At 38.5% G+C, this 21,755-nt stretch overlaps 1 protein-coding gene across 2 annotated transcripts in view; it reads left to right on the top strand.

The window, feature by feature from the left end:
• The window catches only part of LOC108874064 (astrotactin-2), a 242,057-nt gene that overhangs the window by 137,120 nt on the left and 83,182 nt on the right, over positions 1-21,755 (top strand). For both annotated transcript variants that reach the window (XM_051072918.1, XM_018662442.2), the window contains 2 exons: positions 7,011-7,161; positions 18,808-18,974. In XM_051072918.1, the coding sequence (XP_050928875.1) occupies positions 7,011-7,161; positions 18,808-18,974 (318 nt within the window). The remainder of the gene's footprint in view (positions 1-7,010; positions 7,162-18,807; positions 18,975-21,755) is intronic.

The raw sequence follows: 21,755 nt of genomic DNA, 5'->3' as shown, positions 1-21,755 counted from the left end.
TATTTTGTTGTCTTTGTAGCGCTGAGAAACAAGGAGTTATTGTATATGCTGTACCTATAAGCCATTATTATAATGCATAAGATGTTAGCCTACCTTGCACTTGTACTATTTGAAAAAACTGTTTGTTTGTGTTTACAGCTGTAAACTAGAGAAGAGGTTGAACTCTGTATATGCTTTTCCAAACTTAATTTCTTTTATCAGATTGTTACATTTAAAGAATGAGTTCTCTGATTCACCAACCCGCTGGCTATGATTAGAATTTAATCTTATCTAATATTAGCTTTGCATTTCTACTGATTATTGTTGAACCAAAGCCAATGTGCCAACAAACACCTCATGAATATCACAATACACAATGATTCAGGCACTGTGCTTTAAGACTGGCATTTTTGTCAATAAGGAACTGTTAATAACCCTGAGTAACCGGTGACACCTCACGCTGGTGATTAATGACCTCCCTCAGTGTGATCAAGTGAACCATCAAAAAGGTACCATTGCCAATAATCCAGCACAACTGCCAGAGGTTGACACCAGGAAAAATTTAAGTACATAAATCCACTTCCCCTCATTCCAAATCTCTGTCAAAAATGTTTTATAACTCTACACTCAAACCAAAGAATTGATGTATCAATCTTTATTTTATCACTTAGGTTTTGCTGCTTTTTTCCACCCACTGGAGTTTTCCTCAGTGATTACAGCAAGCTTAAAGAAAATGCACTCTATTCAATGACGAAAGTGCTTGATGAGAGTCAGCATATTTGTGGGGAGCTGGAACAAGAGCATTAATCAAGTGCAGGGGCAGACCAATAACAGGCTCTGTAATCATGCTGGAGCAGCGCTCTAACTTTGGGCAGCGTCGCCTGGTCATTCATCATCTGGGAAAGCAAGAGGCAGAGAGGGAGATTAATAACAAGTACATTAGTCAGTGTTTAGATGCAACCAATGTGCTTCTAGGTCAAGTAACAGAGTCATAGTGCCAAAAGAGATGATCTTGATTAGCTAATGATTTGGAAAAGAAACACTATCAGGATTTGAGTCTCTTTTGATTTTGGGTGACTTTGTAGAATGATATATGGTATGGATTGCTTTATACTTCTATACACCTATACAGATGAGTTTTTTCAGGCTTCTCTTAATTAAACAGTGAGGGGCAAACTTTGCTGAATTCTTTAATAATTTAATATGTTGCACAACATTTTAAGGAACTTTGCAATATCCTTACTGAGAGTTTTTTTCCCAGCACTTTTTTCCCCATATTTTTTCCCCTCTGGACTGTCTTGCAACTGGCATCTTGGAATTGATTGTTTTTTCATCTTCGACTCACTACTCCTTCTATCCAGTAGGAGAGCTGGTTAGCATGCACCTCGCAGCTGAGGCAACCCATTATTTTTGACTGCCTCACCTTCCCAACCCCCTGTTTTCCTCTGAATTAAGGAGACATTTGTCAATGCTTTGAGTGCCTGGCAGAATGAACTGATGCACAGAATGCCATGTGTTGCCTATCTATTTCAAAAAAATTGAGTTGCCAAATAAAAAGAAGAATAAGATTTTGGACACCAAGACAGAGAATGTTTTTTTTAGATTCTCTGTGTAAATGTTGGTAACGGTGCACTAAGGAGGTCTGGGATTCTGATTGTGTTAATGGTGTTACACATTTACAGTGCTCCAGCCTAAACGATCATTTATGTCATTTGTTCCTTTACTCTGATACAATCTCTAGGAGCTTCTCCTGAAATTGTGCCCCTACAGTGGCAGGTGTACCAGAGCTTTGTTGTCATGGTTATAGTAATAAACAAGCAGTTAATGATGTGAAATGCTCATGGATAAAACAAACAACAGTGACTACCAGTTTCAAAGGGGAAAGGAACTGGGGTCTCCTGAGAAAGCGTCAATATCCAGTTCCGATGCTTCCTGGTCATGCCAGGGTGTGGAAAAGTGCGTCCCACAGTGTAGCTGTTTATTAACACCCTACCCTATCCCCTTAATGCAGAGTGCCCTTTGAAAACGAGTGTGGCTTTAAAAGGGGGGTGATATTTGAGGAGTCTTGGTTTTGAAAGGGGATCAGCTTGATAAAAGGCAAGTCTTTACAGACCTGTATAAAACATATATACAATGGAGATTATCCTCACAAATACAACAGTTTTTGCCACATTACAACTTTAGATATTGGGAAATCAACCCATGTTGATAATGGGCTCAATCAGCACAAGTGCTCTGATTATCTATGATATGATTCACAACACTCCTTATTAATTATTTAAACTAGGTGTCCTAATCAAAAAATGCATAATGGATTTGGTGCTCATAACGTAAATTTTGTTCCATATCCAACATGCATTCATGCTCCGTCAACATTTAAAATAAAGCATACAAAGCAACATACCATTTAGCTATTGTTGCATTGTGTTCAGCTACCCTTTGTTAAATTCAGACATATAGGTTTTGTAGCTTTCTAATTTGCGGTGCGTGACAGCTTACCAGCCATTGTAGCCTAGCAACCAAAAATGAGTGCGTAATGCGCAAACAACAGTAATAGTTTTTCTCTCTGCATTACGCAGCCACATGATGGTGATCCTCTCATCCACCGGGAGAAAGTCCAGTTGTGCAGCAGCCAGCCGGTGATTTGTCAGTAGTCCCACAACTGACTGGCACGTCTCGCCCTGGACAATTCCTGAGTAGGAGTCCACCGTCTATCAAGGAGTTTGGTTCCAGAGCCAAAGCTGTGCATAGAGGTGAGCCCAACTGCATTTTGTTGGTACCTCTCAACTTCACTCACCAAATCAGGCACCCTCCCCAAAGAGAGATTACATTCCATATTCTAAGGGCAAGTTTTCATTGCCAAAATACAATGGATAGATCTGTTCCGCCCCTAGCCTTGGCCCAGTAAGTATTGCACTGATCTCTGCCTTTTGACTTGCAAGATCCTTGGCTCTGGAACAGTGGACCAGCTTGTTTATCCCAAGCAGATAATCAAGCGGTCACTGAAATTAGCTTTTTTTTAGTTTGCACATTTTTTGGTTTGGAAAAAGGCAGCGTTCCTTTAGGTATCCTGTGGGATGTGCTTTGATAGTATGAGGTGCCAGAAGGCCTGTCGGTCCCATTGCATTTGGAAGATGTGTTTCCCTTTTTTGTTAAGTCAAGCGCAGTGACTCTGACAGGAGTTCCCTCTCTTGTTTATGATATTCATCAGTGAACAGCTGAGGTCCTGAGACTCTCCAGTTCGGTGATGATAGGGTCACATTCCCATTGTATCTGGATGATGTAGGCTCTCTAGCTTCATCGGTCTATGATCTCTGTTGGACATCAGAGAGCTTCCAGCTGAGTGTGACAATGTGGCATATCAATCGCCAGGAACTAATTCCCATTAGTCATGAACCTTTGAGCAGCTCAAATAGGGAACTCTGCTCCACCTATTGCCCAGAGGAAGTCATTTTAAGATAACTTTTGCACATAAAATAAAGGCGTGTGAAGAATGTTGTGGCTGAACTGCTTTAATTCTGTGTGTGACCTGTGTTTCATGAGAAAAAAGTTACAGAAAATTACAGTACAGCTAAAGATTAATCATTGATGTTATGGGTTCCAGTAGCAGCAATAATCATCTACACCTCCACTACATATCAGCATAAATATGGATGAACAAACAAATGTGAACTTTTCAGCAGTTCACATTTTATGTACTTGGAAAGTTCAGCTGACATACTACAGTATACCCTGTGGCTATCCTAGAAATGCTGCCCTGAAGAAGTCAAAATAAATATGATCAAATCCATGATATCCTTCAGCAACTTTGGCTGCTTGACCAAAAGGTTAATTTCCCACCCTATTTTACAAATGCTGTTTATCTGGCCTTAAGAAAAGCTTGTATCTTCCAAAATGCTTGACTGCAACAGAAATGCCTTTGTGGCCAGCAAAACAGTAAACTGTAATATATTGCCAGGGGAAAAAAGTGTTTGGAGAGTTGCATTAGTGCATTGATCTTGAGTACTGGGAACTACTGGGTGACATCAATACTACTAATATAATGGGTCTACTGTAATCACATCACTATTGTCTATTAGGGACTGTAAAACATTTCTTAATCATTTCAATTATCTTAAAATGTTTTAGTGTCTTTAATCACATTCTCTGGTCTAATACCTTCCCTCTTGTGGTCAACAAACTAAAACCATTTTGAAATACATTTTTTCCTTTTTCCTAGTTGATGTCATGAATAGCTGCATTTAAATTCATGCTTGAATCAGATGAACCACAGGCATAGTTAATTTGGTGGCCATTAATAACGCAGAGCACATATAGCCAGAAGGCTACCGTATAAATATGAAAAATAAATAATACCAAAACAAATACCTGACTCCATAAATTAAAGTTAGGACTGATAAGATACTTGTCTGGGCTCTCTATCTTTCTATCTATCTGTCTGTGTGTATATATATGTATATATGTGTGTGTGTGTGTGTGTGTGTGTGTGTATATATATATATATATATGTGTGTGTGTGTGTGTGTGTGTGTGGTGTGACTGATTTGCTACCAGCACAGCACAGTGCCAGGCTAGGTTTTATTTTTGCGGGGGACAGTCCCGTTGTGCTGTCAGCGAGTCTTAATACTTCACTGCACACAGAAGGAAGATGTGCCAATTACAGACTGATGTGCCATAAATCTAACATGAAAACCAAATATTTAATATGAAGAATCTCTCGCTCCAAACAGTGTGAGGTGTTAAACAGCATTCTAAATGCTGATCACACATGGGTAATACACTATGAAAAAGAAAACAAAATATTGTTTTGTAATTGAAAAGGTAGGCAGACATTGTCTCCTCACATCTTCACACAATACATCCCCGCTCGTATTAATAAGATATGAATTTTGAAGATATTTTTGTCAATGCAGTGCACAGTGCATTCCTACCTTTTTGATGAATTTTAATGCTTCGCCTTTCATCTTTGCCTAAAGCCAATGACAAGGTCACAAAAAATAATACAGTTCTTTTCACAAAAATATTGCACAGTGAAGAGTTTTGCTCATTGAAGAAACTTGCCAAATACATTACTTTGTATCCACTTTGAAGGGAGGTTATTTAAGTACATTTAAATCGAATTAACAGCAACATCGATATGTGTATTACTGGTTCAGTGGCCCTGCTTTCAGTGTCTTCTTTGAAGTGACATTGCCCCATAAGTGCCCAAGTACACAGAGACAAAGACACACACAAACAGTGACAGTGACAACACACTAAAATCCTCCTTGCTCAGCAGGGCATCTGTCTTCCCATCATTCGAGATCTTGTTGCTGTTTGTAGAGTCAAGTCACCCTCACAGCACACTGTGGTCCCTGTGGTCCCATTGCAAGAGACACTGCTTTTGTTTCTTAGCAAAGAAAAACACAGGGGTTGCTTACCCCTTCGTTCATTCTGACAGCAGGCATGCAGAACTCAGTGTATGGGCATGGCTGAGCATGCTGAAGTGAACACAGTAGCTGAGCTATACAGGACTGGTCAAGCTGACATTTCTCAGAAAAAAGCACAAAGGTCCAGCATTTGGAAATGTTGGAGTCCTACTTTATGTAGAATGATTTTTGAACAGTATTACCTCGGTAGCAGCAGAGTGACACACACATACACACAAACACAGATCAATGGATTTGTAATTGGACTTATAAATTCCAGCCTGAATTGAAAACGTAGTTCAATTATTTGCTCAGCTTTTTTGTTGACTGATTTAGTTAATAGCATGGCTCTAGAGATGGCAATGACAGCCTGTTGGTTGGTTCACCACTTTGGTCTAGAATGAAATGTCTCAAAAACTATCAAACAGAATGCCATCACAGTTTTTACAGGCATCAATGGCCTCCCGAGGCTGAGGCCTACCAACTTTGGCAATCCCCAGACCTCCAGCGCCACCACACGGCTGACTTCAACTCAGCTGTTGGACATATAGCCATTCAATTTCCATCTAGCAGCACTGTTGGATCTGTATTTCATTGTATTATTAACAAATTTAGCACACACTTAAAATGGTGAACATGACAAACTTAAACAACTAAACAGTGTAACATCAGCATTGTCATTGTCAGAATGTTAACATGTTGACATTGGCATTTATCTAAATACAGCTTTAGAGAGTAGTTAGCATGGCTGTACACCCCTCATGTTATAATGTTAATTGCTAATATCTGTATTAATAAACTTTATGTATATATTAAAATATATATAAAATATATATCATATATGTCAAAACCAAAATGATATACATTAATAAATCTGATTTTAGTACATTAGTTTATCTGTGAGTGTGTATAGATGTCTTTGTCTGTGTTTTTTTTTGTTTGTTTTACTGCCATCTCCTTCAACATTGCCAACAAAGGCGGGCCTGGATGCCTTGGCCTTGCATTAGTTGCCAGAGTTAATGGATGGAGATTGCTGATTCCCCCGGCTCTCCATCAACACACCGTGTCAGACGTCCAATTAATGCCAAAGCACCGATTAGTCCCAGACATGACCCACCATGAACCAGCATGAACTCCTGCACGCATCACTCCAGTGAAACTTTTAAAACAGCTATTTTAAAAACGCAATAGCACTGCTACAGCACCAGACATGCTCCAGGCTACATCAGTATTAGACTGCTATAGCAGCGCTGTTACTGTTAATTTTCATTTTCTGAATTCACATTTTATTCATATTTTGGGCATCAAGGTAACATTTGTGCCCCTTTATGAAACAAACATGAGTTGCAGACATTATAAGTAGTCATTAATTGTAGGTGGAAGGGTAAAAGCCATCAAAACACAACAGTTTTGTCACATTATGTGCAAGCACGAATGGCTTCTTAATTGCACCAGATACAGCAAGGTTATTAGAGACTGCTTTCCAGGTGCTGAGGGATTATGTTCAGCTGCTCAAGCACACATTTTTACTTGTCATTACTTGTACCAGTATGTCCTTATTTACACTGTGAAAAGGCACCTGTATTTTCATGTTTTGACCTTTTTTCCCCCCTTCCTTTTCAGGGAAGAGGCCATGATGTCCACTTACTTTGAGACAGTAGAGGATCTACTGGCATCTTTTGGACCTGTCCGTGACTGCTCCAAAGATAATGGTGGCTGCAAAAAGAACTTCAAGTGTGTTTCTGACCGACAGTTAGACTCATCTGGCTGCATGGTAAGTGTACTCAGATGTTTTGGTTTTGCTTCCAGATGACATGTTGACATGAACAAGTTGCTATACATGTGGTAAGTGTACAGTGTTACACGGTTACAACTATGGCTGATCTGAGATTAAATAAATTCACCTGTGTCAGTTAAATCCACCTGGGTCTATAAATGTGCATATGTACATTGTGGTTTGAAGTTGTCATGAGCCTGAGAGTATAGTAGTATCATCATACAGTAAATACATTGTGATTGCAAGTATGGGTCTGTGTGTGTATTAGTATTTGTGTGAGGGATGGGCTGTCAGTCATAGACCTACTGATAGGAGGCCTGCTGTCAGCTGAACAGGTGTTGAGCTGCAGCTAACTAGCTAGCAGAGCTCAGTGGGTGTTGACAACCATTTTCTAAGGGGCAGCAGACGTGTGCCACACTAGTCATGCTGTATTCAAGCCTTTAGTCTGGCTGGACACACAGGAGCTACAAATAAGCTGCCTGCCGGCATGCGAGGATTCAAGCCTGTCATGTTCCATGTATTTTACCAATAACCATGCACCTATCTCCCATAGGGTTGGGGCATGCCAGAAAATTCAGGAATCAGAATAAGGAGACCCTGACAAATAATAGACAACTGCCTCAAAGCAGTTATTGAAATAAACAACATGTAAAATGTAAAATAACTGTACCAACATACAGTACACAAATTAAATTCTTGCTTGTGCTGCTCTCTAGTTATTGCAGGACTTTGCAGCTAAAAGACTGATGATGAATCGAAGTGGTACATGCTATATATTTTAAAATTCATTTGCATAATCACCTCTTCTTAATGTTTTTTGCCCAAGATAAATGCCACTCATTAAATTTGCATGCCATCTGCTATATCCTATCTTGGCTTTTTGTGATATTTCCAAGTAATCCATAATATTTTATGTGCCGTTTACAGCCATAATTAGTATGTATTTGGTGTTGTGCACTTTGTGTAAGTATGGACACTATGGGGCCTATAGTTAGAAGCAGTTATGACTCACACTGTTGTAGTGTGTGCCCCACAGACTTAACCTTGTATGATACTGTGTGCTTTAGGTTTAGGTAGATATAACAGTGTTGAAAGCAGTGCATGGATAACATTTAGATACTACTGTTATGTGTGGAAAATGTATTACAAATGCATATTTAATGCATTTAATGATACAGCTGTCTTTTTATGTCCTTCGATTCATCAACCATAGTTTGACTGTAGCTGTAACGCTGTAAAATGCAGTGCAAAAAAGGTTTTCTCTTGGCATATTTACAAGTGCAGGGTGACTGGAAACTTCCGATGCCAGGCTTCTGACAGCATGGGGCGGGCCTGTGTTGTAAAGTAATTAAATTGATGAGCCATCTCAATTGCTAGAGGATGGTTTGGAGAGTCATTAAGAGCTTGGACGGGGCTATAAATCGACTGGTCTTTTCATTGTTTGTGTGGACCAAAGACAAACACTGATACTGCATTTTTCTTGTTTTTCTTTCTTTCTCCTCATCTTTCAGGTCCCCCACCCAAAAAAAAAACAACTATCCCTTCTATTCTAGCAAAAACTTCTATTCACAATATTCATGAAAACCCTTCCTACACTTTTGTCACCCTGTTATCATACAGCTGTCTGTAATTCTGTCTGGCACTGATCACAGATGATGAATAACACTCAGCTTTATTCGTGACACTGCTGTTAAGCAGCAGTGTAGACCATGACTGACAGACTTATCCAGGCACCTTGTGGAATGAGCTAAATACATACAGTATGTAGCACAAGTGATAGGTTCAGCGAGACACTTTTTAATCACTTCTGTACAGATCAAGTTATTTTGCCCATGCCCTCTGCAGATTCATCCCCCACAAGTTACCTCCTACTGTGTTACCATGACAACTACACCATATTAATAAACCTGAATCATATTCCCCATCACTCATCAGAACCAAGACAATTTCCACCCTTGACATATTTAGTAGCTTGTGGCTGTTTTTCATGGCCAAGTTTGGTTTTTGTCTACATATAGTGGTAATTGCCAAACATGCTGACAGTATGATATTCACCATGCTGCTACAGATTATATGATAATATTTTATAATAAGCCTAGGTCTCTGCATTTGTTTGGTGGTCTTCTGCACCTGCGATATGGATAATTTATTAAAATTATGCATGAACAGCAATGGTGCACTGTGCCACTCTTTCCTGAGTAACACAATTAAATTTGCCTTCCAACTAATTAGATATACATATAGACTATGCATTAGTTCACTGTAGTGTAACATTTAAATGGCAGCAAACCTGTTGTGAGTTCTCGCAATTAAGAGTTTCATACAGAAGTGGCAGTTTTTGACTTCCTCACCAATTTGTTGTGAAAATGCAGTATTTAAAAGTAGAATGTTAAATATTCAGAAATATAATTATAAATGTTGAAATAATTGACTTAATGATATTCAGTATGTGCTAGCACATAATTTTTGTCTCATCATGTAAAAATGTGTTTTTTGTGTTTGCATTTATTGTAAATACAAATTCAGTCATGTTAGCTTATGTACATCATTTGTATTGTGTATTGTGTGAAAGAGCCGTTACTGTTACATCTGCAATAGTGGCCTCAATGATATTTTATGCATTTGCACTGTGGTAGTAGAATTTGCATCCTCTACAGGGCTGGAGAGTAAAATTGCACTGGCAAGTTCTCATGCTAAAACTATATCACTACAGTGAATCCTTATTAGACCCCGAAGTAGAAAGTAGTGGATAAAATGTGTATAAAAAAGGGGTGAGTTATAACTGCTTCTAACCATAGGCACGTGCTAATAAGCCTTTGGTTTGTGAAACTCTGTCCCATTTGAAGCCCCTGGATATATCATACCATATTTTATTCATTCCACACACATGCATAGGCAAACCAAGCTTTTTTTTTTCTCCCACACCTACCCATCAGCGCGTAGAACCGTATCAGAGGACTGCCAGGAAATATCACTTTCACTAAAGAGAAGAGAAGGTAAAAATCAGTAGAGAGTATAGTAATACATACCCATGTCCTCTGCCTTATTCAAGCTTCTTTTTCCTATGGACCTTATTTAAGGTATTTTAGGCTAGCGTTGTAAGATTTAGCGTCAAGTCACACTTTCGGTATTAATGTTGTATGAAATATTACTGAAAAATGATTCAGAACAGTCTCATGCCACAGTGTGTGGCTGATTAATACGCAGACAGAAAGACTGACAAAGCCTTCTAGTCTTCAAAGATTAAGTTGGAGGATCGCAGACACAGTGGTATTATTTTCTTTTCTGACTCCTTTGGGTTGGTGTTATTTTAACCGTTCTCGTCAGAGTGGGTGCTAACACAGAGCACTGACATGCCACACGGAGGGCTTAAAATCCATTATCAGAGTCAGTCCCTCAAGGCTGTCTGCTGTTCTTAAAGACAGTTGTAATGCATTTGCAATGAATTAAATTCTAGTCAGTGCCGGTGCTGGAAGTTTTGGAGACACTGCATTCCATTTTTTTCACCTGCGTTCCCTTTGTGCCTGCTGCTGAGCCAGAGAGCATGACAGGTGGTTTATTCTTGTACTCGCTAACCTCAGCTTATAACAGCAGCTGTTGTGAGCGCAGGTTAGCGATTTTAGACAGGTAATGTTTTTGTGCTGTAGTGCTTTCCTTTTTCATTGCTTGGCTCATCAAACACAGGTAGGTCTGACTGTACAGTACGGTAGCAATGTGCTGTATAACACTATATCGCTATGCTGTTTACATTATAGCCTGCTCTACTGTTTCCAAGGGAACAATATGTTTAGTTAGACCCCGTATTTACACAAGATGTCTCTCTGAGATCATGATCTTTTTTTCAACAGATACCTTTGTATCTATTATATATATATATATATATATATATATATATATATATATATAACAGGGTAGGAATAATAGACATGCAGTTATGGTTGTTGAGCAGTCATGCTTTGGTTAGGTTTAGGTAACTAAACTACTCAGTCAGGAAAAGATTGTGGTTTGGGTTAAAATTAAATTAGTACGTCCTTAAGGCTGGAGGACCTTCGTGGTCATAGTTAGAATAATAAACACACAGTTAATGTGAAGTGTAAACATTTCATTGACCTCTTGATTATTATTAACCACCAGCAGAAAAGTGTAAGAAACTTCACTGGGCAGATGTGAGTTGTGCGAACAGCAACAATCTAGCATTTAGCCAGTGGTGTGGAATGAGCGGTTGAATTCTCGCTGAACCTGTGGTCAATCTACCGTGTCATCCGCTGTGTTTGTGTGTGAAAGGGGTATTACTGATGCACTCTGTGAACTCTCCTGGGGCCGCCTGGTGAAGTTCAAAACTCTGTAAACATGCCTTTTCCTAGTAGCTTGCCATTTTTTAAAGTTTAAGTTTGACAGCTGCAGCATATTGTGGTTTCTGTGCTTTTAGGGAATGGTGGAATGTTTTTTTCTTTATGGCACATTGTTGTATCCACCTACAGTATCTGTCTTCCTAATGGACATACTCAGAGGCTGAGCAGATGGTGGGATATTAGTGGCATATCTTTCATCAGCTGATGTCCCTTTTGGGACATCTCTGGTAAAGTTGTTTGGATGCTGGGTTGGCAAAGATGTATACTTTAACTTCAGGCACCACCCGGAACTTTAATTTTGACCTGTCAAATTCCTGTAGTTTATAACAGTTTAGGGAAGATGGATACTGTTGTCTCCAATCTCATTTTAAGGCACTTGCATACAGTCTCAGTATGCAAGAGTTTATTAAAATGTGTGGCACACTCCAAAAGTCAGGAATTAAATGATGAGTTGTCAGTGTGGAGCCAGATTTCCGCTTGGTTGCCTCTGGTTTGCATAAAGAGTCAGCAGGGAGGAAAAATGGCAACCCCGCCCAAACAAAAGTTTTGCGCAAAACCCTCATCCCCTAATCCCTCTACCCCACCATCCCCTGTATGTCCCCACAGTCCCGTGTTCCCGACAGCTGAGCGTCATGACTCCCCCTGCTCCGCCGCACAGCACAGCTCAGTTTACCTCATTACTGCTGAATTTCAATGCCGTGTGGTTTAAAGCAAATATATTGTAATAATTCTTTCATCCTTTCAGTCCGACACTGTTGGTTAAATGCCGGATCAAGTGTGTCATTTAGAGTGCCACAGAGATCTGCATTACACTGCTGCAGTCAAGGGTGGGAATAAAGATCTGTGCACAATGGAATGCAGTTCAGGCAAGCTTTAAGAGGGAAACATTAGCAAACATTGGCAACATAGCAGTAAACTCAAAACATGTAATAACATGCAGATATATTCAATATATTAATAGAATCTAATTACTATGTGTCCCCCATTACCCAAGGCTTCTGAATGGGTGAAATTATTATATGAGAGACATCAGTGAATAACTGAGGCAGTGCTTTTGTTCTATGTTATAATTGCATTATAATCCACTAATTTAAGGGGGCACTCTCCCCTGTGGTGGGTCCAGTATCTTATGTTTTATTTGACAAGATAAATTTTTAAATTAGAATCCCCCTCAGTCAGTTCTGTGGACTTGGAACCAAAGTAAACATGAAATGGATTGAGAAAGAGTACTAACACATAGGCCTTATTCCCAACTAATAGGTTTGATACTCCCTCTAATAATTTTATAAATGTAGGTGACCTAGTTTTTGACATAAAATATAGATAATATCTGTTAGTCTTTGTAGCAAGATTAAGATATCAAGAGGGGCAGAAAATGTTATGTTGTAGTCATTGCTGCTATTTCTTTAATAACCAACATTGATATCTGAAATGGGTTGTATTCGTGTATCTATCTTTTATATATCTCCGTGTATCTCTGCCTTAGAGGCTTATTTCAGAAAATCCTTAGACTGACTCAACTTTTCATCAGTTAGGTAACATGTTAACTTTTACAACACTGGTAAGTGTGTCCATTTTCAGTCTTTATAGTTTTTCTATATTTTCTTTCCCAACACAAACAAAAATAACTCATCGTTAACAGACCATGTCTCCACTGTCTCCCTCATCAAAGGAAGCAAATAACAGCAGTTCTTAAATGCCCTCGGCGATCAGGCTGAGCTGAGAGCAGCAGAGTCTGGCAGAGTCGCAGGACAAAGCAATCCTTTACTCTCAGTGTCATCTGTTGTGTTGTCACCACCAAAGAAAGGAGGATGACAAATAAAGACAAAATGGCCTGTAAACACAGTCAGTCATCATGGTGGAGAGTGGACTCATGATTAGCTGAGCTCATACATGCATATTGTCACTGTGAAGAGAAGATGACTGCTGAATATTAAATCAGAGATTGAAGCCTACGTGAAATAGAACAAGGCACTGTGTTTTTTATGCATAGTCATCCACACACTCTGTATGTTTGCATATGTAAGCCAGTTTTGCACAGAAGAAAATAAGAGGATCAAAATCAAAAAAGACAAGCTAAATGTAGCTTAAATAGCAAAGTCTATTTTTGCCTTTAGGCAACACCATTCCCAATAGCTAAGAGACAACTGTGTGTTTTCTCACTGAAGATTAAGTATGAATTCTCATGAATGTGTGGAAAACGCAGCTGGGGACTGTATAGCACCCTCACAAGTTTTTTTGTGCTCTTGCAGCAATAAAAGTGTTGTGCCTAATTTTACCCATTTGAACAGCAGTGGAGCTGCAGGGCATGCATCTCAGCCACCTCTAAACCAGATTAGGCTGTCAAATATGCTTTTAGAGTATTTGATGCCACCCGCACCCCCCACCTGTCATTGTGATTTACAGCTGCACTGTTTGGAAAACTTTTTTGGATATGTGTGTTCTTTTGTGAAAGACTCAGCACACATCTTCCATAAAGAAAATATTAAGGGAAACATTACTTTATTATCCTTGTTAACCAACTCTTCACTGTTCTTTACTGAGAAAATATATAAATCCCTGATAGCAGATTGTTTCCTTTCTTTCCTTTCTATCTGTTCTTTTTTTTCCAGTGAAGTGAAGGCTACTCAGTATGAACATCTAGCATCTTAATTTTGACAATCTTATTAGGAGACAGAGTTCTCAATAGATTATGCTCAGTTCCTGATTAAAGCTGAGGGCACTAATGGGTGATTAGCAAAATGAATAGCATTCATTCAGAATGTGTGAACTTTAATTTGTAGGGGTGATATATGTGCACTGTATAATGTATAGGGAAGATATATGTGCACTTATGTTTGATGCATTTCTCTTTTTCTTTCATTTCTTCAAACCTGCTTACCTTGTACTTTTAATCCACCAAGTATACTCAAGAGTGAAATACCATCACTCTGGTACTTAATGGTGTCATAAAATTCCCATTTGTAATGGCCCCCAGAGAATACATATAGTCAGCCCTTAGTGTTTTATGTTACCCTCAAATGCCTACATCCAGGGATGCATCAGATACGCAGGTGTAAAAGGGGAAAACAGATAATATGTAAACATTCAATTCATCAAATTCAATCTGCCTGTTGAAGCTATTAATTATATGTGACTGAACTTACAAAAACACACAACCACACTTGTGTGAAATGTGTGCTTTTTACTGCTTCTTTTATAAATATTTGACCTACTATACAAAAAGTAATAAGTAAATTGCCAGAATCTTATGTTTTCAATCTAATTTCAGTGAGTGATCAGCTGCTAAGATGTACCACAATATCACTCAATAAAGTTATATATGTGTGTCTTGAACAAGTGTCAGCAGATCTTGGCCCGTTCTCACTGTGAAGCACCACAGAAGAATTTCATTTATCTGAAATGCTAATCCCCCCCCCCCCTTTCCAGTCCTTGTGTCTTTGGAGAGTTGTCTGAACAGAGAGAGGAAGAAGCTAGTGGGCTGCGCTGATGGCTAACCTTAAGTCCTTCCATTCATCCGCAGAGTGCTGCATGACAATTCAGAATTACAGACAGCTATTCCCGTGGCTCCGCCTCAGTGTGATCAATGGCCCCAATCTGGCTCTGGTGAGGAAGTTAGCGTTACATTCATGCGATACAGTTAATGGATCTGCGGCTGGAGAGGTTTTCCATTGAATGTTGAACATATTGGACTTTGTCCAGCATAATGATAATATAACTATCGGGAATAAATCTCTTTTTTTTATCCCAAGTGGTTCCAAAGAAATATTGTCAACATTTTATCTATCTTTGATGAACATGGCCATATACTGTCCTATGAACTTCTATAACTAGACACAACTGTCCAGTTCATTTTCAAGAATACAACTCCATTGCTTTTGAATGGTATCAACATACATAACAAGACAGGTAATAAAAGCAAAATCACCCCAAGGGGAAATTTTTTACTGGAACTCATATTTTGAAGAAGTAAAGAGGGGAAAAAATCTGGCTTTTACCTAGTACATTTTGTATTTCTAACAAAGTCAAACAAGTGCATTTCCATGTGACTGTTTCCATTTTACATAAAATCTATCCAGTACATTTTATAATCTCTACATATGTGGATGTTGATAACTCTATTTTATGGAAATGCTAATGAAACATCTATTAATTTATTCTTTGAGTGAAAAATAATGAAATTTTGATCTGATGTAAATTATCATGTTTTCATTACTACTAATATATTTACTGTTTTACTCTTAAGAATATAATTTGTTACTATGACAGTGTGAGTAATAAAACTTTAAACTATATTGATTTTTTTTTTTTTTCATTTCATTGGGAAAATTCTTTTTTAGTGCAGGTGTATGTATGCACAATGCATAATGTTTATTGCACATTTATACCGTTTTAGTGTTTGGCAGTGAACCTCATTTCAGTGTTACACAACTGCATTCATTCCAGCTTATGAGATAGAGATCTTAATTTGATAACATTATGAGAAGGCTAAATATGAGAAACAAATCTCTTAATGAGAGACAAAGAGTTCAGCCACTACTGGTGGCTGTTGATAGCATAGGATTATAAATGACGATGTTGATCTGGTTGACCAGTCACTGCTTTGGTAGTTGTTAGTGTCTAAAGTAGAGATGGGGGGTGGGGCAGTCACATTCTCATTTATAAATTAAAGTCTGACATGGGCGTGAGGGTCTTCCAAATGTCAAAACAAATAATTTAACAAGCTTAAGGGGCGTCCTCAACTCATTTATCTGTTCTCTCTCCAGGCTGTTCCCCCGTCTACATTAAAATCTTGTGCTTGATGATTTTCTAAAAAGCCTCAATAACCACAGAACGGCTGCTGCTCTGGAGGGCATCCGAGGCTTTTGGAGGTTTCTCACTTAGCGGTGGTGTGCTTTCCGAGGAGTTTCATATTTGATTGTTAATGAGAGCTACAGAAAAACGGAGAACATGAGAAAGCTGCTCCACACAAGTTTTAAGCAGATGTTATCAAATGTGCTATAGACAGTTATCTGGTAGAAAAGCTTTGTCACAGTATTTGGAATATTACAAAGTGATTTTTTTCCCCCTTTCCCACTTTTGTGATTCTAAAAGTGCTGAATGAAATAGTGTATTAGATCTGAGAACATTCAGGGTAACATCCCTGTTTCTCCTGTCCTGAACTCAGTAATAGGTTTCATGCTTATCTGAACATCTTTCACCTCCTTATTTCTAATCTCTGGCTCAATCATGTCTTTGTATCTCAGCTGTGCCTGTTTCTTACTTGATTTTCCTCCCTTAATTTCCCTGTCCTGTATTACACAACCTTTATTAAAACCTACCAAATGAGGCCTTTAATTGCTTCTGCGACCCTTGGGTTTATTACCAAGGAAAATCTTAATTTGTTTACTGCAGATCTCAGGCATCTTGCAGAACAAAATATACAGACATTCAGTATTTGTCAGATTTGTCGATTGTTAAAGGAGGATTTGAACAATGTCCAGCCTGTACGGTCAAAACAAGCATTGAAGGGCAAGAAAAACAGATTTTTTATGCTTTTACCTTTCAGCACAGTCTGTGTCTCCGTCTTCAAAATAATATTCTCTTTCCTTTTTTCTCTTTATTTAAGACACCACTGTGCCATTAATACCTCCTTAATATTTCCTTTCACACTCATTAAAAAAATATTACAATGAAACAAAATGAGAGAGAAATAAATACACTAAATGAGCCTGATGAAATGCTGAGAAAAACATGTTGGTCTTGTCAGTGTCAATTATATATTCTTGATCATATTTTTACAGGCTGAGCGTGCTGCCTGTCATGTCTGTGTATTTTTTCTCTGATTACATGTTTATCTTGGAGTTGGCGGTTCCTCCAGCCCTGAGGTACACACTGTGCACTGTGTGCAGAGGGTTTTTTCTCTGAGTAACTGCAATAAGGAGTATGCTATGTTATGATATTTAGGATAAAACAAAGATAAGTAGCTATATATGTATGTGTGTGTGTATATATATATATATATATATATATATATATATATATAATACTTATTGACAAAGAATGTTTATGTCTTACTTTTTTTTTTTTTTTTTACAATACAGTACCATTTTGCTCTTCTCTAACATAAGCTGATCCAGCAGAAAAGTTCATCAAGTGTAAACTCTTTGTTTTGTTTGTGTAACAGTCTTTTGTTTAGATTGGTTTAGTTTTGTTTTATTGAGATGGATAAAGGAAACCAAATCATTAACAGTAGACTATTAACTCTACAAGTTATTAATAGTAAGTATAATGACTTTTCTTAATGGGGTCCAGCTTTGTTATAGAATGCATCTGCTGTTGTTGCATTTGTGCTTAATTAGTATGTCTTATGCTGGAGGAAATATAATTCATTAAAAAAAATAAACACTTAACAAATTAAATGTTGTGGTGTAAATTAGCCAGTCTGAAGTTAGAATTTTGGACCCAGTGTTCTCCATCAGATGTGTGAGCAGGGTGTGTACAGTCTGCTCAGGTAAATGGGAAAAAGTCTCAGTGGTAAACTGAGAGTTGAACCAAAGCAGAAATATGAACTGTGACTGAAAATCTAAAACAACAAAATGTTTACTCAAAACCCTGTGTTTTTAGTACATCACCACTGACTTCATAACACTGATAAGTCTCTAAGTCTTAATGCCCTCAGTGTCATTTCAAGGTTTGCATGTATGAATGAAACTGAGATATTCCTCTGTGTTTAGAATATCTAACACCACTCATTTACCACACTATATAAGTTATGTTAGAATATAATTATTTCCTCTTCACTCCTGGTTGACCTGGGTAAGATGTAAACATGGAGTTACCTGCCCCTTGTTTCCACCTGTCAGTGTGAAGTCTCACTAGGAGACCATAATGGGTGGAGTTCTGTTTCTGGCATGATAAAACAACACAGACTTCTGTATTGACTTCAAGATGAGCTGTAATGACGATACTAAGCTGCCAATTGGCAGTTACATTTTTTTCAATGACATAAAAACTAACATATTTTCTGTATTCTGTCAAATAACATAATTGGCATATTTCCTTCTTCTTTGTTTGAATCCCTCTCTCCTCTCTCAACTCTTCTCCTCTGTCTCTCTCTTCTCTCATTTCTCCCATCTTGCAATTTTTTTGTCTCCTCAATGCTGCCTGATCTTGATTAAAATGCACACATTGACCTCTGCGCCTTACTCTCTTCTTCTCTCTCCCTAATCTATGCCTCACTCCTCACCCTCTCTCCACATCTCCCTCCCACCACCTCTCCTTCTTCTTCTCCCTCTCTCTTTTCTTGCAGTGTCCTGAGGGGCTGAGGCCAATGAAAGATGGCTCAGGTTGCTATGACTACTCCAGGGGCATCGACTGCACGGATGGCTTCAATGGAGGCTGTGAACAGCTGTGTCTCCAGCAGCTTGTGCCCCTTGAAGATGACCCCAGTTCCAGCAACGTGCTTATGTTTTGCGGGTGAGGATAACTAACAGTACAATGTTGAGAGGTGTCTGCAGGCTGGAGATAAAGGTTCCTCATGAAAGAAGCTTCTCAAGTGATATTTTGTTCTTTTGCAAATACCCACATGAAGGAAATGAGATATGTAAAAAAGAAATTACCAGTGACTTCATAATCACCAAATCACCTCTATATGTGACTGTATTTGCTCAAGATTACATACAGTATAAAAAAAGCATTTTAAATATACATAATGTATGTATCCTAATCATAGATTTCACAGTATCACTTAGTATGAGTCATACTTTTTGTAGTATGTTTTTTTGCCAGTTCGGGGTGCAAGCTTACATAGATCCTTTCATAAAGTGTTTCAATTGTACAAATACAAGTAAGCTTGTGCATCAGTAGGTGCAGTAAATTTTTCAAGGTAGGCTCCACATTCATCTCCAGAGAGTCTTAGATTGTTCAGTGCAGGTGCATCAAGGATTAAACCTGAATCTTGGTTCATGCTGACTGCACCTACTGCACATTATTCAGCGATACATTCACTCTATGAACGCCCTCTTCTTCATCCCACACATGTTCCCCTGAGCTGATACAGTATACTGTATGTGTACTGGGGAAGCTTGTTTTTTTTTTTTTTTTTCCCTTTCTTTTTTTTGAGCACCTGCACTAGAACTAGATTGTATCACATGGCATAGTAATCTCCAGGGAGTTTCCATTTGAAAAAGGTTATTCTGTGGCCATGAAAGGCTCTGCAGCTGGTCACCATTCCTGTTACACTGTAGCATTCCAACAGTTTCCTGTGATTTTATTTTTTTTTTTTTGGCAAGAAATCATGTTCCACACCATTATACCACCACTAGCTTTTACTCCCTATACACCAGGTTGGATGGATCGGTGGGTATAGCCTGTCTGAGCTATGTTTGTCACTGGTATTTCTCAACAATAATCATGAACCAGGAAACTTTTTCATAATTTTCTAATTGTGCTCTTTTCTAGTTTTTATCATTACTGCATCACACTTTGTTTTATTTTAACATCTGTCATCTTTGTAGGGATTTGCACTTAAAGGCTGTGAACCCACTGATTCTGTTTTGTAATTCCAAGCCAAATTGGAGATAGTGATCTGAGCCAAATGAAGATTGAACATTGGTTATGTTGCACTGAAAAAGGCGCATCTGTGTGCCATTGTGGACCCAGTACTTCAGTGACTGACACAAAAAAACTATACATACTTGTGTATATGCAGCTCCTGACAACTTCTGGGTTTCTGGCAACTGGGAATTTAAAAGAGTGGAGCAGACTGACAGGTGAAGGATATCCTAATTCTCCTTGAGATGTGTCAGGTCCACAGTGTGGGATGGCATAATTTTTCCCAGAACATTAGGTTCCCCTACAGTACGGGTGAACAGACCAATATCAAAATGCAATTTGCAGCAATATTGGCTTTCTCCTCAGTAACAATTGACTGGACTCACTTTTCACTGATTCTTTGATTGATCAGCCCAGTGTGGGGATGCAAATGTGTTTAGTAGCTAGCTGCTTTTTAAAACTGGAAATTAATACAGTACACTGCTGGCCTTGCCTTCATGCCACAGGAATACACTGCACCACCAGGTCTGTTGGATTTTCAGGAACTGTGTTGCCAGCAGTGGCAGAGTCCTCCCTCCCACTGAGGCGCTGAGACCTGATCAGCTGCATGAGCCCAAACCTCAGTGCCAGCTAACAGCAACAGATACTCAACCTTGTCTGTAAGGGAGGATTGTGCAATTAAATGGAGGAGATATGATAATTGTGACTGATTACACGGTCCGCTGAATACTGCCCCATTGGCATCTGTTTTAAAACTGTTTCCAGCAGAGCGCTTGTCTCTGCAGTCTCTACAATGACAAATGCAAGTGTAATGTTTTGCTGATGTAAAAGACAGTTTCTCCAAACCCATATAAAAATTCTAAAGTACCAACCTTGCATTAACACAGTTACACAGCCAGGATACACTCTAGTGTTTAGCTGGGTAGTGACCATAGATTTTTGGATTTTTGGCCAAAGAAATGACCACAGGGATATCCTAGAAATTCTGAATCTATAGGGCATGTAATCACAGGGTGAGCTAACTTTTTTTTAAAATAACTGAATGAAGCCACACATTTTTAACAGCAGCAAATTTACAGAGACGTGGATGGTGTGCTTGCAAATGACTGTGTCACTAGAGACTGGGACTCACATCCTGTCCCAGAACCATCTGTGGTTAGATTTAGGCAACAAAAGCACTTTAGTTAAAGACAGAGAGAGATTGTGGTTTTAGTAAAATGTAACATGCTGTGTCTGATGTCACATTTAACTTTTTCTGTATTAAACCAGACCAGAGTCCACAATCTTTCCCTAACCTTAAACAAGTTCTGAGTCCCTAAACATAAGTATAGATAAGTTTAACAAAGCTGTGCTCACTACAAATGGATATTGTTCTGCAAGATAGGATGTTTTGATCGAAAGAAATACATTGTCTGTGAACATGTTACTGATACATTAAGTATCAATGGATTTGTGTCTTGCCACAGCAACATTATCCTCATTATGTTGATAGAAAACATAATCAGGTTGCAGTTACATTTTCTCCAAAATGTATTTGCTGTTGCAATTTAGTTGTATATAAACAAAATTTCTAGTAGACAGAGTTGAAAGAAAAGGACTAAGATACTGGCATGGTTGTTTTTTGGTTTCTGTCATTATATCCATGAGTAATTTTTTAATCTGTAGATTAAAGTGGTAGAATGGGAACATCTTTGTTTGGATTCA

Source organism: Lates calcarifer, linkage group LG9 (assembly GCF_001640805.2).
Source record: "Lates calcarifer isolate ASB-BC8 linkage group LG9, TLL_Latcal_v3, whole genome shotgun sequence".
Classification (NCBI taxonomy): Eukaryota; Metazoa; Chordata; class Actinopteri; family Centropomidae; genus Lates; species Lates calcarifer.
This window is presented reverse-complemented; position numbering and strand designations above follow the sequence as displayed.